Source organism: Apodemus sylvaticus, chromosome 14 (genome assembly GCF_947179515.1).
Source record: "Apodemus sylvaticus chromosome 14, mApoSyl1.1, whole genome shotgun sequence".
NCBI lineage: Eukaryota > Metazoa > Chordata > Mammalia > Rodentia > Muridae > Apodemus > Apodemus sylvaticus.
Window position 1 is genome coordinate 17,578,912 of NC_067485.1, and position 22,799 is coordinate 17,601,710.

General features: G+C 47.5%; 1 protein-coding gene across 4 annotated transcripts in view; it reads left to right on the plus strand.

The window, feature by feature from the left end:
- Fgd3 (FYVE, RhoGEF and PH domain containing 3) overlaps positions 1–22,799 on the plus strand; it is a 55,253-nt gene that overhangs the window by 21,129 nt on the left and 11,325 nt on the right. For all 4 annotated transcript variants that reach the window (XM_052156864.1, XM_052156863.1, XM_052156866.1 and 1 more), the window contains exons 4-14: positions 6,694–6,783; positions 7,344–7,480; positions 9,494–9,650; positions 13,584–13,722; positions 14,475–14,533; positions 15,545–15,691; positions 17,082–17,174; positions 18,130–18,209; positions 19,939–19,969; positions 20,551–20,658; positions 21,803–21,865. In XM_052156864.1, coding sequence (XP_052012824.1) covers positions 6,694–6,783; positions 7,344–7,480; positions 9,494–9,650; positions 13,584–13,722; positions 14,475–14,533; positions 15,545–15,691; positions 17,082–17,174; positions 18,130–18,209; positions 19,939–19,969; positions 20,551–20,658; positions 21,803–21,865 — 1,104 coding nt within the window. The remainder of the gene's footprint in view (positions 1–6,693; positions 6,784–7,343; positions 7,481–9,493; positions 9,651–13,583; positions 13,723–14,474; positions 14,534–15,544; positions 15,692–17,081; positions 17,175–18,129; positions 18,210–19,938; positions 19,970–20,550; positions 20,659–21,802; positions 21,866–22,799) is intronic.

The following is a 22,799-nucleotide window of genomic DNA, read 5'->3' on the forward strand; positions in this document are numbered from 1 at the left end:
TCCTCTCTTTCTCTAAGGCCCCCTAGCTGAAACTTGTGAGTTTTCTTGAGCTTTTCAGAAAGCCTTTGGCTCAGTTATGCTTTTGAAATTGTTTTTCCATTCTTTGTCATTTATCTCAGCTCTGATCTTACTTCCTTCCTTCCTCTGGCCTAGCCTAGGGCTTACTTAGCCTACGCTTGCTCTGCTAGTCTCTTGATATGTACAGTTAGCTTGTCTTAAGATTTTGTTTCTCTCTTCTTTTTCTCTGGTGCTGGAGATGGAGCCCGGGGCCTTGTGCGTGGTGGATAACCTCTGAGCAACATGCTCAGCAGTTTTGTTTTTTTTATTTGACTTTTTGAGTGTGTGCATGTTCACATGTGTCGGGACATACACACACGTTTTCGGGTGCAAGGACAGGTGTGCGGAAGGACAGATGTGAGTGTGCACTTGGGCAACTTCCTGGACGACTCTCCACTTTATTTACTGAGAACTTAGAGTGCTTCTCTTTGGCCGGTGTAGCTAACCAGTTTGCCCTGGGATCCTGTCTCTGAGTACATTTTACATAATTTCAGCTGTTTTGAATTTGTTAAGACTGGTTTTAGGCAGCACACCGTCTGCCTTGAGCAGTCTCCTCTAATGTTGCACTGTTGTTGCTGGGTGAGGCGTTCTGGAAGGCTCCATTGCCTAAACTGTTCTCCGAGGCCTCTCTTTTCTTAACTGATCTTCTCTAGATGTTCTGACCACTGCAGAAAACTGGGTCCTGAGGCTTCTAGCTACTAATTCGTTGCTGGTTAATTCTTCATCCAGTAGTCACCGTTCACGTCACTTACTTTTATAGTTTCTTGGTGATTTTTAAAAATTATCTTATAGTGCTCTTTGTAACTATTTTTAATTTTTGAAAACATGGTTTCTCACTGAGTGTGTGGAGGGTGGGGTGGGGCAGTCAGAGGACAGCTTTGTGGAGGTTTCCTCCCCTTTCACCCCGAAAGACTCAGGGATTGAACTCAGGTCATCAGGTTTAGTGGCAAACACCCTATCTAGTTTGCTATCAATAAGGCACTTTTGGGGGGGAGGTGTTGCTATTTGCATGGAATATTTCCTCCTGTTTTTCCCCACTTTTATCCTGTGAGTCCTTATATGCAAAGATACAATCTGAGTCTCTTGTGAATAACGTATTTAGGAAGGAGGAGGCATGATAGCATGCACCTACAATCCTAGAATTAGAAGTTTTAAGTTCACCCTCAGCTACACGAGGAATTTGAGGCCTGTCTCCTCCTGACAGGAGAAAGAGAAGCTGACTCACCTCATACCTCAAGCTGACCGGAACTTGCCTCACAGCCTGAGTGTCTCAGCTCAGACCTCGCCACCCACCCGGCTGGCTTCAGCCTTCTTTGGTTCATTTGATCTGTGAATTTTTTTTCCTGAGGATTTTAACATGATTACACATCGGTCATTACTGAAGGGAGGAGGGGGAAGGCCCCTGGTAAGGCTGCTATCTGTCACTTTCCCACTTTCTCCTCTCCTCCCACCGTCTTTCTCTGCATTTCTCTCACTGATTTTTGTAGTGACATACGTTGATTCTTTCCATTTTTTGCCCTTGGTGCATGCATATTCATAGATGCTTTTCGTGCAGTGACCGTTGTTGGTACTAAAATATTTTAAAGCTACATTTGATCCGATGCTGGCAAACTTCTGGTCTTCCTCATCCCCTCCCCTTTGTGTTACTGTTGTCTCAAATTCACCTGCACGTTATTGGACCATAGAAGATAGATTTAAAGCTTCTCTTATTATTATTTCTGAGATCCAGTAACCCAGGATGACCCCAAATGAATACTTCTCCTGCCTTAGACTCTTCAGTGACAGGATCCCAGGCATGTGCGACCACACACACCCAGTTTATGAGGTGCTGGAACTGAACCCAGAGATTCCTGCACCCCAGGCAAGCACTCTCTCTCTACCAGCACAGCCACATCTGCAGCCTCAGCCTGTTGTTTTTTACCTGAAGGAAACCTTCTGCCTTTCTCCCCTCCCCCTACCCAAAGATGTATTTACTTTTATTTATTTACTGTTGACCTATGCGTGTCTGTGTTTTGGGGGAGGGGTTGCAGTCCCTGTACATGCTTAGATCAGGAGAAAACATCATGTATCTTTTTCTATCACTCTGGGTTTCTTCCTTTTAGTCAGTGTCTTAGTCATGGTTTCTATTCCTGCACAAAACTTCATGACCAAGAGGCAAGCTGGGGAGGAAAGGGTTTATTCAGCTTACACTTCCACATTGCTGTTCATCACCAAAGGAAGTCAGAACAGGAACTCACACGGGGCAGGAACTTGGAGGCAGGAGCTGATGCAGAGGCCATGGAGAGATGTTCCTTACTGGCTTGCTTCCCCTGGCTTGCTTAGCCTGCTCTCTTATAGAACCCAAGACCACCAGCGCAGAGATGGCACCACCCACAAGGGGCCCTTCCTCCTTGATCACTAATTGAAAAAATGCCTCACAGCTGGATCTCATGGAGGCATTTCGTCAAGGGAGGCTCCTTTCTCTGTGATAACTCCAGCTGTGTCAAGTTGACACACAAGACCAGCCAGCACAGTCGGAGTCTATTCCTGAACCTGGGTCCATCAGGCTTAAAGCCAGCAAGCCCCAGCAATCCTCCTGACTCCATTCCTTTTGGATCTGTTAAAGGTGTGGTCAAGAAACCGGCTTTGAATATTTGTGCCGGTGTCTGAACTCAGTCTTTGTGGTTGCACAACAAGAACTGTTAACTGATGAACCATCTCTCTGGGTCCAGGACTTATTTTACCATTTTTTTCTTTAAGTATGGGTCTACTAAGTATAAACTCCCTCAGCCTTTGTTTTTTTTTTTTTTAAAAAATGTTTTTACAAAGTCTTTAAAATTCTAGCGTATTTTATATATATGGGTATTTTGCCCGAAATGTCAGAAGACAGTGTTACAAATGGTTATGAGCCACCATATGGGGGCTGGGAATCGAACCCTGTTCTTCTGCAAGAGGAGCAAGTGCTCCTTACTCCTGAGCCGTCCATCTGTCCTGTCTTTTTCTAGAAAAGTCGTAATTTCTCTGACTTTGAAGGACGGTTTCACCTGACAGTATGGCCTCAGCTGACAATGTTTTCTCTCAGCACGCTTAATATCAGTCCGTTCCCTCTGGCCCTCAAATACATCCCTTGAGGAAGCATCTGGAAATTCCATGGAAGGCCCTGGAGATGAGACAGGGTGCTGCTCTTGTATTGCTGTCTTCCCTTTAATATTGCACGTGACTTTTAGATATTTTTATCATAGGGTGCCATGATGTACCCCTCCTTTGTTACCATCACAGGGTCTCTCTGTGTAGCCCAGGCTGGCCTCCACCTCACTACTCTCCTGCCTCAGCCTTGTGAGCACCAAGCTTTATAAGCATGAACTAGGTGTCTGGTTCCTTATTCTACCTGGAGTTTTCGTGAACTTGTGTGGTCATTTCTTTCCTGAGATTGAGGAAGTCCTCAGTTTATCATTCCCGCAAATGCTTTCTGTCTTTTACCCTTCGTGACTCCCACATGGAGATCTTGGTCTACCTAAAGGTGCCCTGAAAGTCCTTTAAAGTCTCAACACTTTTCTTAATTCTTTGTTGCTTTTCTCCACTGACTCTGATTTTAAGTGACTTCTTTGGGAGCTAGAGAGATGACTTATGGGTTAAGAGTACTGGTTGCTCTTGCATAGGACTCGGAGTTCAGTACCCATTAGCCACAACCATCTATAAGTCCAGTTCCAGGGGATAGGACAGCATCTTTCTGGCCTCTTCAGACATCAGGCACACACCTGGTACACATGTATACATGCAGGCAAAACTTTTATATGCATAAAATAAAAACATTTGAATCTTGAAAAAGAGGCAGGATGTGGCACTGGAGAAATGGCTCAGCAGTTAAGAGCACTGGCTGCTCTTCCAGAGACCTGGTTTGATTCCCAGAACCCCACACAACAGCACACACACAATAGCACACATACAACAGCACACACACAATTGCACACACACAATAGCACACACACAGCCTTCAGTAACTCCAGTCCTGGGGGAATCTAATACCCTCTTCTGGCCACCATGGGCACTACATGCACAGGTACACAGATACAAGCAGGCAAAACATCTACCCACAGAAAATAAAAAGAGAAGAAAGATCAGAGCAGTTTTACCTGTCTGAATGACTTCTCTTCAAGTTTGCTGTTTCTTTTCACCTTCTCTATGAGTTCTATAGGCTAGTCAGCTCCAGAATGTCTGCTTCATTCCTTCTAATGGTTTTGTTTTTATTCCTGTTGATGGTATTCCTTGTTCCTGATCCAGTTCTTGATTTTTTTTTTTGAGCACCTCTATGGCAAATATATGTTTTTTTCCCATCAGGAAACTCATAGATCTCTCTCTGTGTGTGTTCACATGCACATACACGTACATGCATGTGTTCTAGTATGTAGAGGCTAGAGTACAACCTGATATCATCCCTTGGGTTTTTTTGTTTTTCTTTGAGACAATTTTTCTCACTGGGATCTGAGTAGGCTGGCCAGAGAACACCAAGGATCTACCTGTCTCTATCTCCCCAGTCCTTAAATTACAATTGCATGCTACCGTGCCTGGCTGTTTATGTGAGTGCTGAGGACTGAACTCAGGCTCTTGTACTTATGTGACAAAGACAAGGACTTTACTGACTGACTTAACCCCCTTGAGTCCCAGATCTGAGTTTTGTTTCTTTTCTTTTCTTTTTTTCTTTTCTTTTTTCTTTTCTTTTCTTTCTTCCTTCCTTTTCTCTTTCTTTCTTTCTTTCTTTCTTTCTCTTTCTTTCTTTCTTTCTTTCTTTCTTTCTTTCTTTCTTTCTTTCTTTCTTTCTTTCTTTCTTTCTTTCATTTATTCATTTTTATGTCTGTGAGTACTGCATCTGCACGTACACCTTTATGCCAGAAGAGGGCATGAGATCACATTATAGATGGTCGTGAGGCACCATGTGGTTGCTGGGAATTGAACTCACCACCTCTGGAAGAGCAGCCAGTATCCTTAACTGCTGAGCCATCTCTCCAGACCCTAAATCTGTTTCTTTAGGGTCAAGTTTGGGGGTATGTTTTCTTCCTCTGATTGGCCCATATTCTCCTGCTTCTATGTATGGTTTATAAGTTTTGTTTCTTTTAGTTTTGGCTGAATGAGGGCATTTGAGGAAACCATCTCTCCAGATTGTGTGCTAGTCTTAGGGAGAGGAAACCTTTATCCAACAGCACGGCTGGGGGTCTCAGAACGTCTTGCCTGGGGAACTAGAACGTCAATGTGCTGCTGGCTTTTGCTTTCAGCGGCTTTCACACTCTGGATCTGAGTTCTTCTGCTCTCTACTCATGAAAGATAGAGTCCACAGTTCCAAATCGCCATGGGTAGACCTCTGAGGAGCCAGACATATCAGTGCGTGGCTGAGTTTTCTGTTTCTGCCCTGCAAGCCTAGCAGTAGTCCCAGTGTGGGGAGGACCCTGGTGTGGGAGGAGCCCTGGTGTGGGAGGAGCAATGGTATGGGCGGAGCCCTGGTGTGGAAGGAGCAATGGCATGGGAGGAGCCTTGGTGTGGGAGGAGCCCTGGTATGGAAGGTTCCACCCTATTTATTTCATGTCATAACCTGTAGGAGGAGGAACACAGAAAGGTATTGCTATAGACTGAATATGTACCCCAAAAGTTACTTGCTCGAGTCTTGTTATCGATGTGATTATACTAATATTATAGTCTGATTCATGGTTAAGAGGTGATAAGTAATGAGGATGGAATCAGGGTCTCCACAGAAGGGCGTGGGAAAGCCTGGCCCCGAAGCCCAGCCACAGAGCGCTTGTCTTATGGTGTGTTAAGGGCAGGGCAGGGTCAATCTCCAGCACTGCACAATACAATAGGGCTCAGGGAGGAATCTGTGGGTTCCTTTGCTTCTGTTCTTCTGCCCCTTGAGAATGTAGCACTCACCCATCTTTACCTTTTCACCCCTTTCATGCTGTGATATCAAGCATTAGAGTCATTATTTTGAAACAGAGACGTGCGATTTCACCAGACCTGCCAGTGTTTTGATCTTGAAATTCTAGCTTCCATAACTGTGGAATACATTTCAGTTGTTTATAAGTCTTACATGCATGGGTTTTTTGTTATCTGCCAAACAAGAGGCATCTCCCATCTTCCCCTGGGATCCCCTCCTTGGAATATACTAGTAGGCACTGTGGCTGCTCAGTTTGTGTCTACAATCCTCATACCTGATCTGGTCTGTATACTGTTACATCTGTGTCTGTGTGGAGGATCTGCAGTTTGTTGGCCTTATGTTTTGTTGATGTCACTTTGCATCAGTGTGTGTGTATGTGTGTGTGTGTGTGTGTGTGACTGGTGATGGAACCCCAGGTTTGTGCACGGTAGGAACATTTTCTTCCGTTGAGCTGGACCTCAGCTATGCAATACATCTGACGTGGCTGCTATGGCTGCTCATTAGTGAGAGGCCCATAAACCTGAGAGTCACACCTGGACTGTAGTAGCTTTCAGGAGAGGGGCAGAAACTGTCACGTTTTCTTGTAGAAACTGTCCATCTAAGAGAACCAAGTACCACATCTGAAAACCTGGAGCCTCCTGCTGCTCTCTCTGTCCCCCGGGCATCCTGGTGTTTCGTGGGTAGCCTTGTTTGGTGCACCTCCCCCAGTTAAGTGGCTTCCCTTCTCTCTGCAGTGCTCTGACCCTCAGAAGCTGCTCCATATTGCCCAGGAGCTCCTGCACACAGAGGAAGCCTACGTGAGGCGGCTGCACCTGCTGGACCAGGTAATCCAGAGGGCTGGAGATCCCCTTCTCGCCACACCCAGAAGTCAAACCACCCATCCCTGCACACTGTTTGGGTGCACACACACACACACACACGTACACACACACGTACACACACACAGGTATATGCACTACATACACACACACCCATCCACTCACACTCACCACACACACTCACCACACACACTCACCACACATACACACAATATACTACACAGACACACCCACACTCACACACTACACACTCACACACATACTACACACTCTCCTACACACATAAAACTATACACACACAGGTGTATGCTACACACATGTACACTACATACACACACATGCATTACACATACATACACCACATCCATTCACACACACACACAGACCACATATACTCACACACATATACACTACACAGACACAGACACATACCACACATATTCACACACTCTAAAGTAAAAATGAAAATTTTAATTTAGAAAGGAAAGGAGCCCAAGAACTCACTTATGTGGCAGGTGTCTGAATCGCTCGTACTTAGTGGTCACTGTGGGCCTCTCTGTGCTCAGGTTTTCTGTACAAAGCTGACAGAAGCAGGGATCCCTCCGGAAGTCACCACCGGCATCTTCTCTAACATCTCCTCCATCTATCGCTTCCATGGGCAGTTCCTCCTGCCTGAGCTGCAGAAGAGGATCACAGAGGAGTGGTAAGCGTGGTCCATGCCCACCCCCAGGGCCCCTAAACCTGGAGTTCATCTGTCTGGAGGCCTGGCAGGTTCTGGGGCATGGGGTCTGTCTCTTGGAGGACTGGGTGCCTTCCTTCCAGGCAACCCCAGCCCCGCCTTTTCCTGGGTAGTGACCATGATTGGTGTCTCTTTGTTGTCTCTTGAGTTTGTGGATCTAGATGAGATTTGACTTCTGGAGGGAAAACAATGAAAGGCACTGACGGTTTCTTTTCCTCTCTCAGTCTGTATCTACCTTTGCTTTTAAAAACCACTCCCCAGGAACAGTTCCAGGTCATCTGTTTTCTGTGATCCTCAGCTTTTGCCTACTTTTAGCAAAAGCTGCTTGGTTCATCCAATGACGCAGGAGAGGCCCACCAGTTTTTACCATGCACCCCTGCATTTGGGGAAGCTTGAAGTCTGCCCACCTTCCTTTGCAGGGCTTGCATGCCGCATGTCTCCTGACTTTGGCTTCAGTAGCTGGGGCCTTGTCATCATTGTCTCAGTGTGTGGCTGGGTCACTTTGTGAATCTTCAGAAACTGCAGAGCAGGTTGCACTGTGTCCCTAGAGCTGGGTGTGGACTTCTGGTGACAAAGTCCATGTCTGGCAGCCAGGCCTTCTTCTTCCATGCCCTGGAGCCCTATCATAAACCCACACAGGATCGCCTCAGCCCTGTAATGATGACACATGGCCTCTTGCCTCACATCTCCAATTGTTCAAGTTATGAAACCAAACCCTGTACACAGCTTCGTAGAGTACCAAGTGGTGGTTTTGTGTCTGTGTCTTTTTTCCCCTTTGGTTTTGGTAATTACTAAGGATAAATCTCCAAAAGAGAGTTCTAAGATCAGAAATCATGACATTGGTTTTTTTTTCCTGTTCACACCTGGAGGTGTGAACAATATCTATTCACCCAAGGTAGGGCATCAGTTACAGAACAAAAAATAAAAATAGATAGATGATAGATAGATGGATAGATAGATAGATAAATAGATAGACAGACAGACAGATAATTCCACCCAGTTCCAGCGTCATTGAAGCAGTGAGTTTACTGAGGTTACTTAATCACTGGGTTTACTGGGGTGACTTAAAGGCAAAGGTGGCCACGGCAGGGGAGGACGCTACATTCCTGGAATTCCCTCATAGCTCCGGGGCAGCCTGGGGAGTGGAAAGTCTCTCCCATGCAATTGTGAGAGCTTACATGACCTTGGGAAGAGGCCTTGTGAATCTTGTACGTTTCAGGAGCTTCCTGAAATTTCAGTCATTTCCTGAGCCTGGTAGGTTTTACTTCCTGAGTCTTAAGGAGCCTCCCTTCTGGAGGGGATGTTTTAATGTGGAGGAAAGAACTGCATAATTGTGATTATGATTTTTATTTCCTAGAGTTTATTCATTCACTCACTGTACTCAGAAGTTTTCATCACTGGTCCTGCCAAGTCCTCTTTTCTCCCTGGCTTTGGCAACAGTGTGTAGACCCACCATTTCTACTCATTTACAGTGACACTTCAGTGACCATCTTTGATAACTGTGGCCTGCCACTCAAGGACAGCACTACTGCTAAGTCCTTCTCTAAGGGCACTGGCCTTCAGCCTGTGCTGTTGAGGTGTTTAGAAATATCCTCTTTTTCTTTTCTTTTCCTTTGTTTGTTTGTTTGTTTGTTTGTTCGTTTCTTTCTTTCTTTCTTTCTTTCTTTCAACTTATATGTATGAGTACTCTGTCTTCAGACACACCAGAAGAGGGCATCAGATCCCATTACAGATGGTAGTGAGACACCATGTGGATGCTGGGAATTGAACTCAGGACCTCTGGAAGGGCAGTCAGTGCTCTTAACCGCTGAGCTATCTCTTCAGCCCTGAGATATCCTCTTTTACTGTCCAGTAACACGCTATTTTCTACGGTGAACGCACTCAGAGAGGCTGACCTGTGCTCAGAGCACCACAGCACGAGACATCAGTACCATACCACATAGCTTGCTCGTCCTGTGACCGTGCTTCTCCACACAGGGACACAAACCCTCGCCTCGGAGACATCCTGCAGAAACTGGCTCCGTTCCTGAAGATGTATGGGGAGTACGTCAAGAATTTTGACAGAGCAATGGGGCTGGTGAGCACGTGGACCCAGCGTTCTCCACAGTTTAAGGATGTCATCCACGCCATCCAGGTAGTGTGACAGACACACTTAAAAAAAAAAAAAAAGAGCAAACTTCAAAAAAAAAATTTTTTTTAAGCATAGTGTCTTAGTTTGGATTTTACTGCTGTGAAGAGACACAATGACCAAGGCAACTCTTATAAAAGAAAACATTTAATTGGGTCTGGCTTACAGTTTCAGAGGTTCAGTCCATGTCGCAGGAAGCATGGCAGCCTGCAGGCAAACACAGTCCTAGAGAAGGAGCTGAAAGTTCTACATCTTGATCCCAAGGCAGCCAGAAGACAACTGTCTCTCCCATCCTGGGCAGAGCTTGAGCATAGGAGGAGACTCACTCCCACAGTGACACACTTCCTCCAACAAGGCTCTACCTCCTCCAACAAGGCTCTACTTCCTCCATACTTCCTCCAATAAGGCCACACCTCTTTTTTGTTGTTGTTTTGTTTTGGGGTTTTTGTTTTTTTTGTTCTTTTTTGTTGTTGTTGTTCTTTTTTTTTTTTTTTTTTTTTTTTTTTTTTGGTTTTTTCGAGACAGGATTTCTCTGTGTAGCCCTGACTGCCCTGGAACTCACTCTGTAGACCAGGCTGGCCTCGAACTCAGAAATCCACCTGCCTCTGCCTCCCAAGTGCTGGGATTACAGGCATGCACCACCACCGCCTGGCTAAGGCCACACTTTTTTTTTTTAAACAAATGATTGCATTTCTTTTTTTTTTTTCAGATTTATTTATTATTATATGTAAATATACTATAGCTGTCTTCAGACACACCAGAAGAGGGCGTCAGATCTCATTACGGATGGTTGTGAGCCACCATGTGGTTGCTGGGATTTGAACTCAGGACCTTCAGGAGAGCAGTGTTCTTAAATGCTGAGCCATCTCACCAGCCCCAAAGCCACACCTCTTAATAGTAGCACTTCCTATAGACCAAGCATATTCAAACCACCACAGACAGAATCTCAGGTAAAGCACGTGCCCTTAATCTCTACACTCAGGAGACAGAGGCAAGCGACTCTGTGAGTTTGAGGCTAGACCAGTCTAGATAGCAAGTCACACCTCACAGTAATGCCCAAACAAAGCAAGCAACAAACCCAAAAAACCCACCACTACTACAACAACAATAAAACAAAGTCTCTAGATCTGGCTGGCTTTGAGCTTCCTATGTAGCCAAGGAGTACAGACTCATCTGTGCTGTGGAGATCCACGGACAGCTCCCTCCAGAAAGGAAGGTGGTGTTCAGCCTGAGCACAGGCCACTGTTCCTGTCCACATAGAGCTGACCATGCTCTTGGGTCTCACAGGTCCTCAGGTGACAAGACACTTCCGGGATTGGGATGACAGTTTTGTGCATTGGCTGCCTCAGCACTATACTTTCCTTGAACAGTGGGTACCGCCTGGAGATATCTCCTGCTAAACACAGCCAAGGCTCTGCTCCCTTGGCCTAAACACCACTCATTCATTCTCTGCAAAGACCTGGTCTGTGTCTGCTGACACTGATGTTGCTTCTGGTACCTGGAGGGTGGAATCTGGGGCAGGTCTACAGTGCACAGGATGGCCCATGACAGAAAATTCTCCTCCGCAAATGTCCATGGCCAAGGCCGAGAAGCCTAGTCCTGGACAAGATGGGATCGAATGACCGTCACATTTTCCTTGGTCTCTGGAGAATGCCCTTGCTTAATCCAAAGCATATTTTAAATTATAAGCCTTAAAGAAATCCAAATATTCACCAAGGGTTTGTAAGGTGACCAACTTAAGGCCAGAGAAAAGAGTTGAGAACCTGAGTTTGGACCTTTAACACAAGCTAAAGGCAGGCACAGTGGCATGTGCCTGAACCCTAGCACGTGGGCCTGAGGGTGGGGGTCATGGAGACAGGAAGTTCTGGGGCTGATAGGCAAGTTTAAATGAGATCTAGTTTCAGGCAGAGATATGCATGCATACAGCATACCCAGGAATGACCACACAAAGACAGAGCTTACGTTCTGCCCTATTTACCTTTATCTCTAAGCACATATGATGTCTGTTGTCTTTTGAAACTCATCTGCGGACACTCATCACTGAGTGTGAGGGAGAGTGTCTCCCACACGCCCACGTGATGACTGAAATCAAGAACCCTACACAGCTGTCACAGCATTGTCTCCTCACAGCCCACACAGTCACCAGCTATCCCAGTGATGCACTTGACATTTTTTCTTTGCCTTTTTCTCTTTGTGGTTCATAAGCCAAACTAAGACACACACTGTTCTCATTATCAGGTTGAGTCCTTCCCTCCAGGACAGGCTCTGCCCTTGTCCTCTTGAGAGAATTGGCTACTGCCTCTTGGCTTTGGGCTTATCTGTGGTTTATCCATGATTCAGTTTAGGCTGTGCCACTGTGTGAGTTTCACAGGAGCAAGGTCTTCCCTCCGCCCCTTTGCTTCTGTTGTTAAGTGTCTAGCAGGGAGATGCTTTGAAGCCCTGGGAACAGCCATTCCACATCTTCCCTTTATTCTTGATTGAAACAATTTGTCTGTGTGATGTATGCCTGTGTACATATGTGTGCGTATATTCACATCTCTGTGTGTGTGCATGTCGAGGTCAGAGGTCAGTGTTGAGTGTCTTCTGTCTCTTCCCATCTTATTTTTGAGGCAGGGTCTTTCGTTGAACCCAGGGCTCAGTGACTCTGCTAGGCTGACTGGCCAATGGTTCTCTCTGCCTCCCCAGCACTGGGATCTCAAGTGAGCACATGACACTCAGACTTTTTTAAATTTTATTTTAGGTGTATGAGTATTTTGCCTGCATGTATGGCTATGAACTGTGTGCGTGTCTGTCTGATGCTCCAGGAGGTCAGAAGAGGATGTCAGAAACTCTGAAACTAGAGTTTCCGATGTTTGCTAATAGTGTAGCTGCTAGAATTAAGCTTTAAATGTTCTTAACTTCTGAGCCATCTTTCTGGCACCAATACTCAGATTTTTACTTAAGTACAACCTTCATTGAAAAAAAAAGCCAGAGGTGGTGGTGCACACCTTAATCCCAGCACTTGGAAGGCAGAGTGGATGGATCTCTGGGAGTTCAAGGCCAGACTGGTCTATGAATTGAGTCCAGGTCAGCCAGGGCTTGGTTAAACAGAGAAACTTTGTCTCCAAAAACAAACAAAACAAAACAAAACCTCATTGTTTCTGGCTGAGAAGACGGCTTGGTGGACAAAGTGCTTCAGTGTAAGCACAAGGACCAGAGTTCAGAACCCCAGACCCTGTTGCACCCTAGAGACTTCTGGGTCCATCTCCACCAGAAGTTTTGTTCTGGGGTCTGAGGAAGGTGTGGGTGGCTGGGGCCCTGAAGTTGCTGGGGGTGGGAGGGGTGGGGCAGCAGACATGGGGAGAAAGATCAGGTTCTCTCAGCTGTCAGCATGGCAGAGGCAGAAGAGCAGGAGGGCCCAAGGTGAGCACAGAGGTAACAGATCTCAAGTGAGCTTGTGTGCAGGACGAAGGATGTGCACGCTGCTCTCTGCAGCAAGCAGGCACTGAAGTGTGGTAAGGGGCAGCTGGAATCTGGAGGGAGGAGGGGAAGGTACAGAGAGCAAGGAACTGCACAGGGGTGGGGTTGCAGCAGTCACCTGCTCTCTGTCGTTCATCATGCAGGACACCAGCAGCTAGCCACGAGGACTGACTGGGGGAGTTAGGCACAGTTAGCCTCCACCTGACAGGAGGTAGACCTGAGGGGGGACAAAGTGGGGTTGGAGTCTTAATGACTCTCGTAGGAGGAGGCAGTATTCAGGGACTTGATTTCCTCAACTCAAGCCTGCACGCCCAGAGACTTCCAGTTCTATCATTAGGCACCTTTGGCCCTCCGTTATAAGATGTGGTCGATGCCAATCATGTCTCGAAAGTCAGGAAGCTCCAGGCAACCTCTGGGGACTGTGGTGGCCAGTCGCAGGGGCGAGACTAGTGACCCTCTGTGTGCCCTCTGTCCGCCCAGAAGCAGGAGGTGTGTGGGAACTTGACCCTGCAGCATCACATGCTGGAGCCTGTGCAGAGGGTCCCTCGCTATGAGCTGCTGCTCAAGGACTACCTAAAGAGACTCCCCGGGGATGCCCCAGACCGGAAGGATGCCGAGCGTAAGTGGAGGTGGCTGAAGGGCTGACTGGGCGAGGAAGTGGTCTCTGGAGGAGACTATGAACCCTGGGCTGAACTGGCGGTAGTGGTGCATGCCTTTAATCCCAGCACTTGGGAGGCAGAGGCAGGCGGATTTCTGAGTTCGAGGCCAGCCTGGTCTACAGAGTAAGTTCCAGGACAGCCAGGGCTACACAGAGAAACCCCATCTCAAAAAACAAACAAACAAACAAATAAGAACCTGGGCTGAGACACACAAAGGAAGGCAAGGAAGACAGAGGGGAGAGAGACAAAGAATGGGACAGAGACAGAGATGGACAGAGAGATAGAGACAGAGAGATTAATAACTAGGAAAGTGATTTAGTCTTTTCCTTTCACATGGGAGGATGCTATCTGGGGAAGGCACAGCCAAATACTGGCTCCATCCAGAGCTTAGGCTCAGGAATGGGCCCCTCAGTGAGGGTGTTCCTATTTCAGGAGTCATGATCAACGTAACTAGTGAGCAGCACAGGGCTGAGTACTGTGCAAGAGAGTTGGGGGGTGTCACTTGGTGTTGGCCCCAGCAGGCTCAGCAAATGGTTCTGGGCTTTGTCCCTTCTCTCTGCCAGACCTCTGGAGCAGTTTGGGCACCCCGAAAAAGGCCAAGGTCAGGAACAAGGTCTCCCACTGGAAGCCATGACGTCATCAATGTCAGCTTCCCCAGTGAGAACTTCAGGTGTTACCACGTGCCCAGGCTCACTCAGTTCTCCCTACGCAGGGTCCCTGGAGCTCATCTCCACAGCTGCTGACCACTCCAATGCTGCCATTAGGAAGATGGTGAGTTCAGATGGCTGTAGAGAAGCAAAGAATATGTAGGGAGAGTGAAGGGGTGGACCATATAAGCAAGTACCTTCATCACTGATGCCAGGGCCCCATCGGTGAGCACATATATACCAGTCTCCCCAAGACATGCCAGGTGCATATCCTATATGCATATACAAGTATATGCTTAGCCTCTCTCTGTACAACCCAAGTTAGGTATATGTCCACCTTCCCAATGCCAAGCCAGATGCATGTCCCACCTCCACAGGACATGCCATGATGACACCTGACTCCTCTATATACCTGCCAGTTCCTGCAAGGTCATGGATTCTTCCCCACCCTCCGGGTGCATCCTGTGCTGTTTGGTTCACTAGCATCTATGGCATCCATACAAAGAAGGGCCAGCCTGACTTGCCTGTTCTTGGTACACAAGTTGAAATCACAAGTCAAAGGACAGGACACCTGAGGGCTAGCTGGTCCTGCCCAGCCCATGTTGCTATTGTCCAAGTCCCACAGGCTTGGTTCTACTTTGAATAGTGTTGGATTCTAGCCAAGAGTTAGAGCCATGACATGCTAACTTTGTTCCCATTTTACCTTTGGGCATTATAATTCCCTAACCAGGCCTGGGGAAAGTAACATATAGATTGGCCCAGTCTGGGTCATGGCGACTCAACCGACTCCTGCATGCCTCAGCTTCCTTGTCGTAAATTGAGGATCATGCCACTCACTTCATAGAGCATGTGTCAGAATTAAATAATTGAAATTTGAATGGTATAGAACAGCCCCTGGCACGTAGCAACAGAGGTTTGTGATTTATTAGTTTCTGAATAATGAGCTTCTAGTCACCCTTTGATACCCAGCTCAAATGTCACCGTGTGTTTTCCTCCCTTTTCACTTCCAGTCATTTCATTGCTATAATGGACTCTGGGTCACAGTTGCAGAGCATGGCTTTGCTCACCTCTGAGTCCACGGTAATTCCCTGGGTCTTGTGATCTTACAGCTGCCTGATCTTTGTGTCTCTTGCAGGAGAAAATGCACAAGCTCTTAGAGGTGTATGAGCAACTGGGTGGGGAAGAGGACATCGTTAACCCAGCCAATGAGCTGATCAAGGAGGGCAACATCCAGAAGTTATCAGCCAAAAATGGTACCACTCAGGACAGACACCTCTTCCTGGTGAGCCAGGCTGCCTGCCATTGCAGGCACAGAACTTTCTCATCTGCCTTCTCAGACCCTGGATAGTACTGGAAAGATTCAGAAGCCCAAGGGGGAGGTTCTTCTGTAGCCTTCCAGATAGGTTTTTTGGGGGCTATCTCTTGCTAATGACTCTGTCCTGGTTTCTGCAAGCATCTAATATTTATGTTCCATATATCCAGCATTTCTCTTTTTTAAAATCTACCTTGGTTGCAATTAAGGAGTATCCAGCAATCAAAATATAAAGAATTGTAGCTAAATATCAAGATCTCAACTGTCCCCAGAACCAAGCTCTTAGAGGGAGGGGAAAGACAGAAAGGAATTATAGTAGGGTATTCATTTAAGTACCTTACATACAGGAAGAGACACAGTTCTTTTTCTATAGCTGCTTCTCCCCCTACCTCTTCTTCTTCTCCTTCCTCCTCTTCTTCCTCTTCTTGGTTCTTCCCAGGGTCTTACATTTGCTAAGCAAACACCCCATCACTGACTTATAGTCCAGCCTCTGTTCTTAAATAAGTAGCTATATTTATTTTTTATTTATATGAGTACAATGTAGCTTTATTTAGACACTTTAGAAGGGGCATCAGATCCCATTACAGATGGTTGTGATTCACCACGTGGTTGCTGGGAATTGAACTCAGGACCTGTGGAAGAGCAATCAGTGGTCTAAACTGCTAAGCCATCTCTCTAGCCCTGTAAGTTTCTATGACACACCTAGTCACAGTTTCCTGGCTGAATAAAAGCACCTGGTATGGGTTTCATCTTGTGGAATGGGCCTTAAATCCAATCAGAAAGTGATTGGTCACTCCCATGACCTTCATGCCTCTATTGTACCAGCAGGCGTATCTTGCTAGGCCATTTGTTCTTGTAACTTACAGGGTTCATATTTGGGTATGATGTACGCTGACATCTCTCCTCTGGTGAAGTACATAACATCTTTCAACACTATAGAAGCTATCGAGTAGGGTTGTAGCTTTCAGGTCAGTTCTGACTTGATTTCTCCATGTTTTACATGGAGACTAAGTATATGGTGTTGCAGCAGTAGTGTCTTAGCAGCAAGTTTTGGAGGGTAACCAAGAGCATTAGCAGTTGCCTGTACTATTTGGTGTTTGTGGGATCTCAATGGCCAAAAACTCCAAAAGGTATAGCCCTTTTCTGGAACTGGGCTTTTGTTTGTTGGTCTCTGGTATCTAGTGGGGCCACTGCTGTCCATTATAGACTCAGAATATGCCTCTCGAGCATTGTGCTTAAAGGTGTGTGTGCATCTTTTTTTTTTTTAAAAAAAAATAGATTTTACTTTATGACATTAAATAAAGCTATACGGGTCCCTTGTGAAGGGCTCCCTTTGGCACCCATGACATCTTTCTTACAGTTCAACAATGTGATGCTCTACTGTGTACCCAAACTAAGGCTCATGGGACAGAAGTTCAGTGTACGGGAGAAAATGGACATCTCTGATCTCCAGGTGGGTGGGTCATTCTTTCTGCCTCTCATGCCTTGGAAGGGGCACAATCAGGGATAACTTTGAAGGCCACTTCTTTCTGAGACAGCATCTTGGTCCTGGTATACTAGCCTTGAGTGGGCAGTGTTCCCCATGATCTTGGAGTATACTTTCTGCCAAGTCCCTTTTGACCTCAGATTGAAGGGAACAGGAAACTGGAAGTAAAGTTCACAGCCGTGGGGGTCACACAGACATAAGGTAGGCTGTCACTTCCTGAGGACAGGACTCAAGACCCCAATTAAAGGTCTAGAAGTGAAACTCAGGTCATTAATTCACGAGTGTGGGCCTACTTATCTGGCTTGTGGTTTTGTGCTGATGGAAGAGGGTTAAATCTAAGAGCCTACAAGGACATGGTACTACTCCATCAACTCTGTCTGGGTGCATACCTTTAGACTCATAATGCACCTGCCCAGGTGGACTCAACTGGATGTGACCTTTAAACTCAACAATGTGCCTGCTGAGGGACAGAGTCATGCACCCAAGGGGTGTGACTGTGCTGGGAGGCAAAGTCTTGCATGCTGGTAGGGAAAGACTGAGCCATGGCTGCCTTAGGACAACTACTAAAGGAGGCCTGATGGACAAGTACATTTGCCAAGCAGCAGTCTAAAGACAGAGCCAGAGGCCCACTTCTGTGTGGGCAAGAACAGTGGTCTGTTCTCCTAATCCTCAGTTTCCCCACCTTATAGATCTGGGAGCCTGTGGAGTCACTCTGATACTTCCACAGGATGGGTGGATGGATGGGTGGATGGATGGATGGATGGATGGATGGATGGATGGATGGATGGATAGATAGATAGATAGATAGATAGATAGATAGATAGATAGATAGATAGATAGATAGATAGTGGGTGTGTGTTAAAGAACAGCTAACCTGGTGACTTGTATTCATTTGCTCCATTCTGTGTTCTGTGTTCTACAGGTGCAAGATATTGTGAAACCAAATGCAGGTCGCACATTCATCATAACAGGAAGAAAAAGGTCCCTGGAGCTTCAGACTCGGTAGGGCACCAGCAGCTGCAGCTGCGGGAACATCTTTGACCTGCGATTGTAGCAGATAGTTTATTTTACTGAATGCAATAGCCTTTCGATAATGTTCGGCATGTGTTTAAGCCAAAGATGGGAGGATGCCTCCGTGGGTAGTGTGTGGCGCATGGCATGAGGACCTGAGTTCAGAGCCCCAGCACTCACATAAAGAGCCAGTCCCAGCAGTGTGTGTCTGTAATCCCAGCCCTGTGGAGGTGGAGCCAGGCAGGTCCCCGAGGCTTGCTCCATAGCCACCCTCGTAGAATTAATGAGCCCCAAGTTCAGTAAGAAGTCCTGTATCACAAAGCAAGGTGAAGAGTGATTGAGCAAGACACACAATATTGACCTCTGTCCTTCACACACATGCGCACACATGAACATGTATACACGCCTGCTCGCACAAGTAGCACACATCTTGGTTAGGGTTTCTATTGGTATGCTAAAATGGTGTGGCTAAAACCAACTTATGGAGAAAGGGTTCGTGTCACTTACACTTCCAGGTCACATTCACCACTGAAGGACGTCAGGGCAGGAACCTGGAAGCAGGAACTGAAATCATGGAACCTAACTATTGGCTTGTTCCCCATGGCTTGCTCAACCTGATTTCTTATACCACCCAGGACTGCCTGCCAAGGGGTGGTACCACCCACAGTATACTGGCTCCTCCCACATCAATCATTAATCAAGAAAATGCCCCATAGACTTGCCTACAGGCCAATCTGATGGAGACACTCCCTCAATTAACATTTCTCTTCCTAGATAATTTCCCTTGTGTCAGTGCGACAAAAAAAATGACCAGGACACCAGTCCTTCACCTTGCTGTTTTCAGTCACTGTGTCAGGATTCATCCTATAATCTCATATATTTCCCAGAACAGCATGATCCCCGCCAATATTATTAACTGGAACCAATGAGACAGCTTCGTGGGCAGAAGTACCTGCTGCCAAGCTTGGTATCTTGAGTGTCATCCTTTGTTGGCACATGGTAGAAAGAAAACGTCAACTCCTGGGAGTTGCCCTCTGACCTCTGTAGGTGTCACTTACACCCCTACATATACACAAAAATAAGTTAAATAAACTATAATGTTTTTTTTAATCAATAACAGGGGCTGGGTGTGGTGGCGCACGCCTTTAATCCTAGCACTTAGGAGGCAGAGGTAGGCAGCTCTCTGAGTTCAGGGCTATCCTGGTCTACAAAGTGAGTTCCAGGACAGCCAGGGTTACATAGAGAAACCCTGTCTGGAAAAACCAAAGGGGGGGAAGTCATCACAGGGTCCCATGCTGGCAGCCCGGGTCTTGTTTTTGCGAACTGTGCTATGACTGGTCCCCGTGCTTAGCCCCTCATGCACATGTGTACCGGGGCATTTTCTGCCCCTGTGAGATGTACTTGTGAGGGGAGCTCCTGGTCAGCATGTGGTGCGTCTGCTCTGTCAGGTCACATTATCCTCTAAGCTTGGACTCTCACTGGCTGTGTATAGGAAGTCCAATCAGTCACATTCCACCTACAGAGTGAGTGCTTCGGACTTTCAGGGTCCAGGGTGACGATGGTCTGCAAGATGAGCCCGCCCCTAACCGGGCCACACATGTTCTGAACTCTGAAACTACCTTTCCAGCCTGGGGTTTCGGTTACAAGGCAGTGAGTGGCTAGGTACCACACAGGGCATATGCAAGGATGGATTGCTAAGATACTGATTTTGTCTTTGTAGGACAGAAGATGAGAAGAAAGAATGGATTCAGGTAAAATGTCTTAAGTTTGTTCTCTCTGTCTCTTCTTCTTGTGGGTCACACCTAGAGTCTGGGGAGCCTGTTCAGCAAGTTCTCTGCTACTGAGCTGCATTGACATCTCTTGTGTTTTTTGAGATGGGGTTTTGCTAGTAACTGACACTGGCCTTGAACCATCAACCCTCCTGCCCTGGTATCCTGAAGGCAGGGATTCAGATTTGCATCGCTGAGTTTGGCTTGCATCCTAATGTAGTATGGCCATGTCATATGGGACCATGAGAACCAGGAACTCTTCCCTAACACTAGCACTGCCTGCCTCTGTGTCTGAAGGGAGGCAGCGACCCTGGGTGCCTCCGTACATGCTTTCCGGTTCCACAAACCTTTTGATACATTTAATTGTTTGACGTCCCTTCTCCACAAGTAAGGAACAGGAAAGGGCCACGAAGGGCCTTGGGCTAGGTGTTGTCTTTCTAGAACCAGTCTCTTTCCTCTTGTTGGATCCAAGGCAGAGAGTCAGGATAAAATGGCTGGGGGTGCTCTGTGGACACCTGGAATCTGAGCTCTCTGACGACTCTGTGGCTTTGCTGTGTGTCCAGGTTATTCAGGCCACTGTGGAGAAGCACAGACAGAAGAGTGAGACCTTCAGGGCCTTCAGCGGTGCCTGTAGCCAGGATGAGGAGCCCAGCCTGTCTCCAGAGCAGCCTGTGAGTCAGCGGCCTGGGACAGGGGGAAGTAGGAGTTGGTGGTTGGCCAGGGAGAGAGGCCTAGGGGTCTGATGTAACAGCTCTAAGGCACAGTTCCCCGCTGGCTGGCCCCGTACTAATGATCTCCACTGGCACCCGACGGACCTGCTGCCCTGCAGGTTAGTGTCCATGTAGAGGAAGCACTCCTTCAGTGCTGTTTGTCATTGCTGTACCTTCAACAAGGCAGCCATGAGCGTGGAGGAACCTTATCTTCTTCCCACAGAATAGAGGCTCAGAGGCTCGGTGACACTCCCAGGCCACCGCACCACCCTGGTGACATCCTCAGGTCTTGGAACGCTTCTTACACTCTGCTTTGAACAGCAAGTGGATGTCTTCTGTGGTTATATTTTCTCCCCAAATGCCCCTGTACCCCTGAGGTGTCAGCCCGAAGCTCTCTGCCGGGAGTATCAGGGGTAGGGCTATTTTATTCTGAAACCCCTGTGGAGTCACCCCAGAGCTACAAGAAGACATAACTGTAACAGGAACTAAGTGTGTGCCCTACGTCCCAGCTACACACACTCCTTCCTCCTTCCCTGGCTGCTTCGCTCGCCCTCACAAGGTGCATCTGGAGAGGACAGCTGGCACACCTTAACTCCTCGGTCTGTACCCCACCTCCGCTGGCTGGCCCCTGTCCTCAGAGGGTCTGCCAATTCCTTATGGTTTGCCCCCATTTTTCTGCTTCCTGGATGTATTTTTGAGGAAAAGTTAGCACTGTTCGAAGGAAGGATCCTGCAAACTCCTTGAGGGCAGATGATTTAGAGACCAAGAGTACAAACCAGGCAGCTGTTAGTTAGCCAGGCATGGGGCACTAGAAAGCCTGCAGACTCTCTTCACAGCCCACAGGGTGAATAGAGTATCCATAGGGACCACCACCTCATCCTGCCAGTATCTGGATTAGGGTGGACCAAGTCAGCCTCACCTTGTGACACCCAGCTGCCTTCAGTTCAGGTGTGCCTCCGGAGTCCCAGCATTTATTAAATCAGCTGTGTCATGGATACTACCCCTCAATGCACAGGGTGATAAGTGGAGAAAATGTCTTCTGCTACCCAAGGTGTGCCATGTGACTAGGAAACCCTCCTCACCCTCAATCTCTATTCTCTTCCAGGTCACAAGTGCCAGCTCTGTGGAACCTACAGGGGTGACCGACGGCAATGGGGGTGCTCCTGGGGTGAGTGACCCACATCCAGGGATTAGCAGGTGTAGGAGGTGCTGGGACGATGAGAGCAAGACGGGCTGGAGGGTGAGGATCTGGGAGTTGGCTCGCCCTCTCCCATGTTCTTGGGGCCCAGGAATGCAGACATGAGGCTGTACTGAGGCCAGGTACTGGTGACTTGAGTACCAGAGGTGGAGGCCACAAGGGATCCTGTTGGTGGACATTGCATAACCACGTGTATCATCTGATCTCTGTGTGGATACTTATGAGCTCTCTGTGTGTAAATTTCACTTTGATAATATGTCCAGTAAAGAGGTGTCAGCTCTGTGTGGCAGCAACGTAAAGACAGATTCATCCCTCACACTGAGCAGGTTTTCAGGAAGCTGGGACTCCCCACCCCTCTCCCTCTGTGTTCTCAGGGCCAGGGTGGGTTGTCTTTATTTTAATTTGGGGATGCCTAAGAGTCCGAGGGACATACCTGTGCTTGCTGTGGACCGAGTACCCGCAGCTGAGCCACATCATCTCTTTGGGGCCTGGCATTCACAAGCACCTGTGGCAACAGTAGTTGGGACAACTCTGGGCTGTAGCTTCACTGATATCCTGAAATAATAATGCTGCCTGGCATCTTGCTGGGAACTGGATGAACTACTGACTCAGGGAGAGTGACCGGTGCCACCAGGGAAGGTGTCTCTAGCCCATCCCCGGCGTGGGTGCTTCTCCCTGGGTCCATTGACACTAGCCTGGGGCGCAGTGCTGAGTTCTCTCCTGCTCATCTGCCTCCCCTCCAGCGTGCCTGCTCTTTATCTCCCTTCTTTGTCTCTTTGTCTCTCATGCTGTCTCTATGTCTCTCTTTCCCACTGTCTCTGTCTCCCGTGAGCCTTCTCCGCTTCTGCCTCTTTCCTCTGTCTCAGTCTTTCAGTTGTCTGTGCAGAGCCCAGATCTCCTTGCA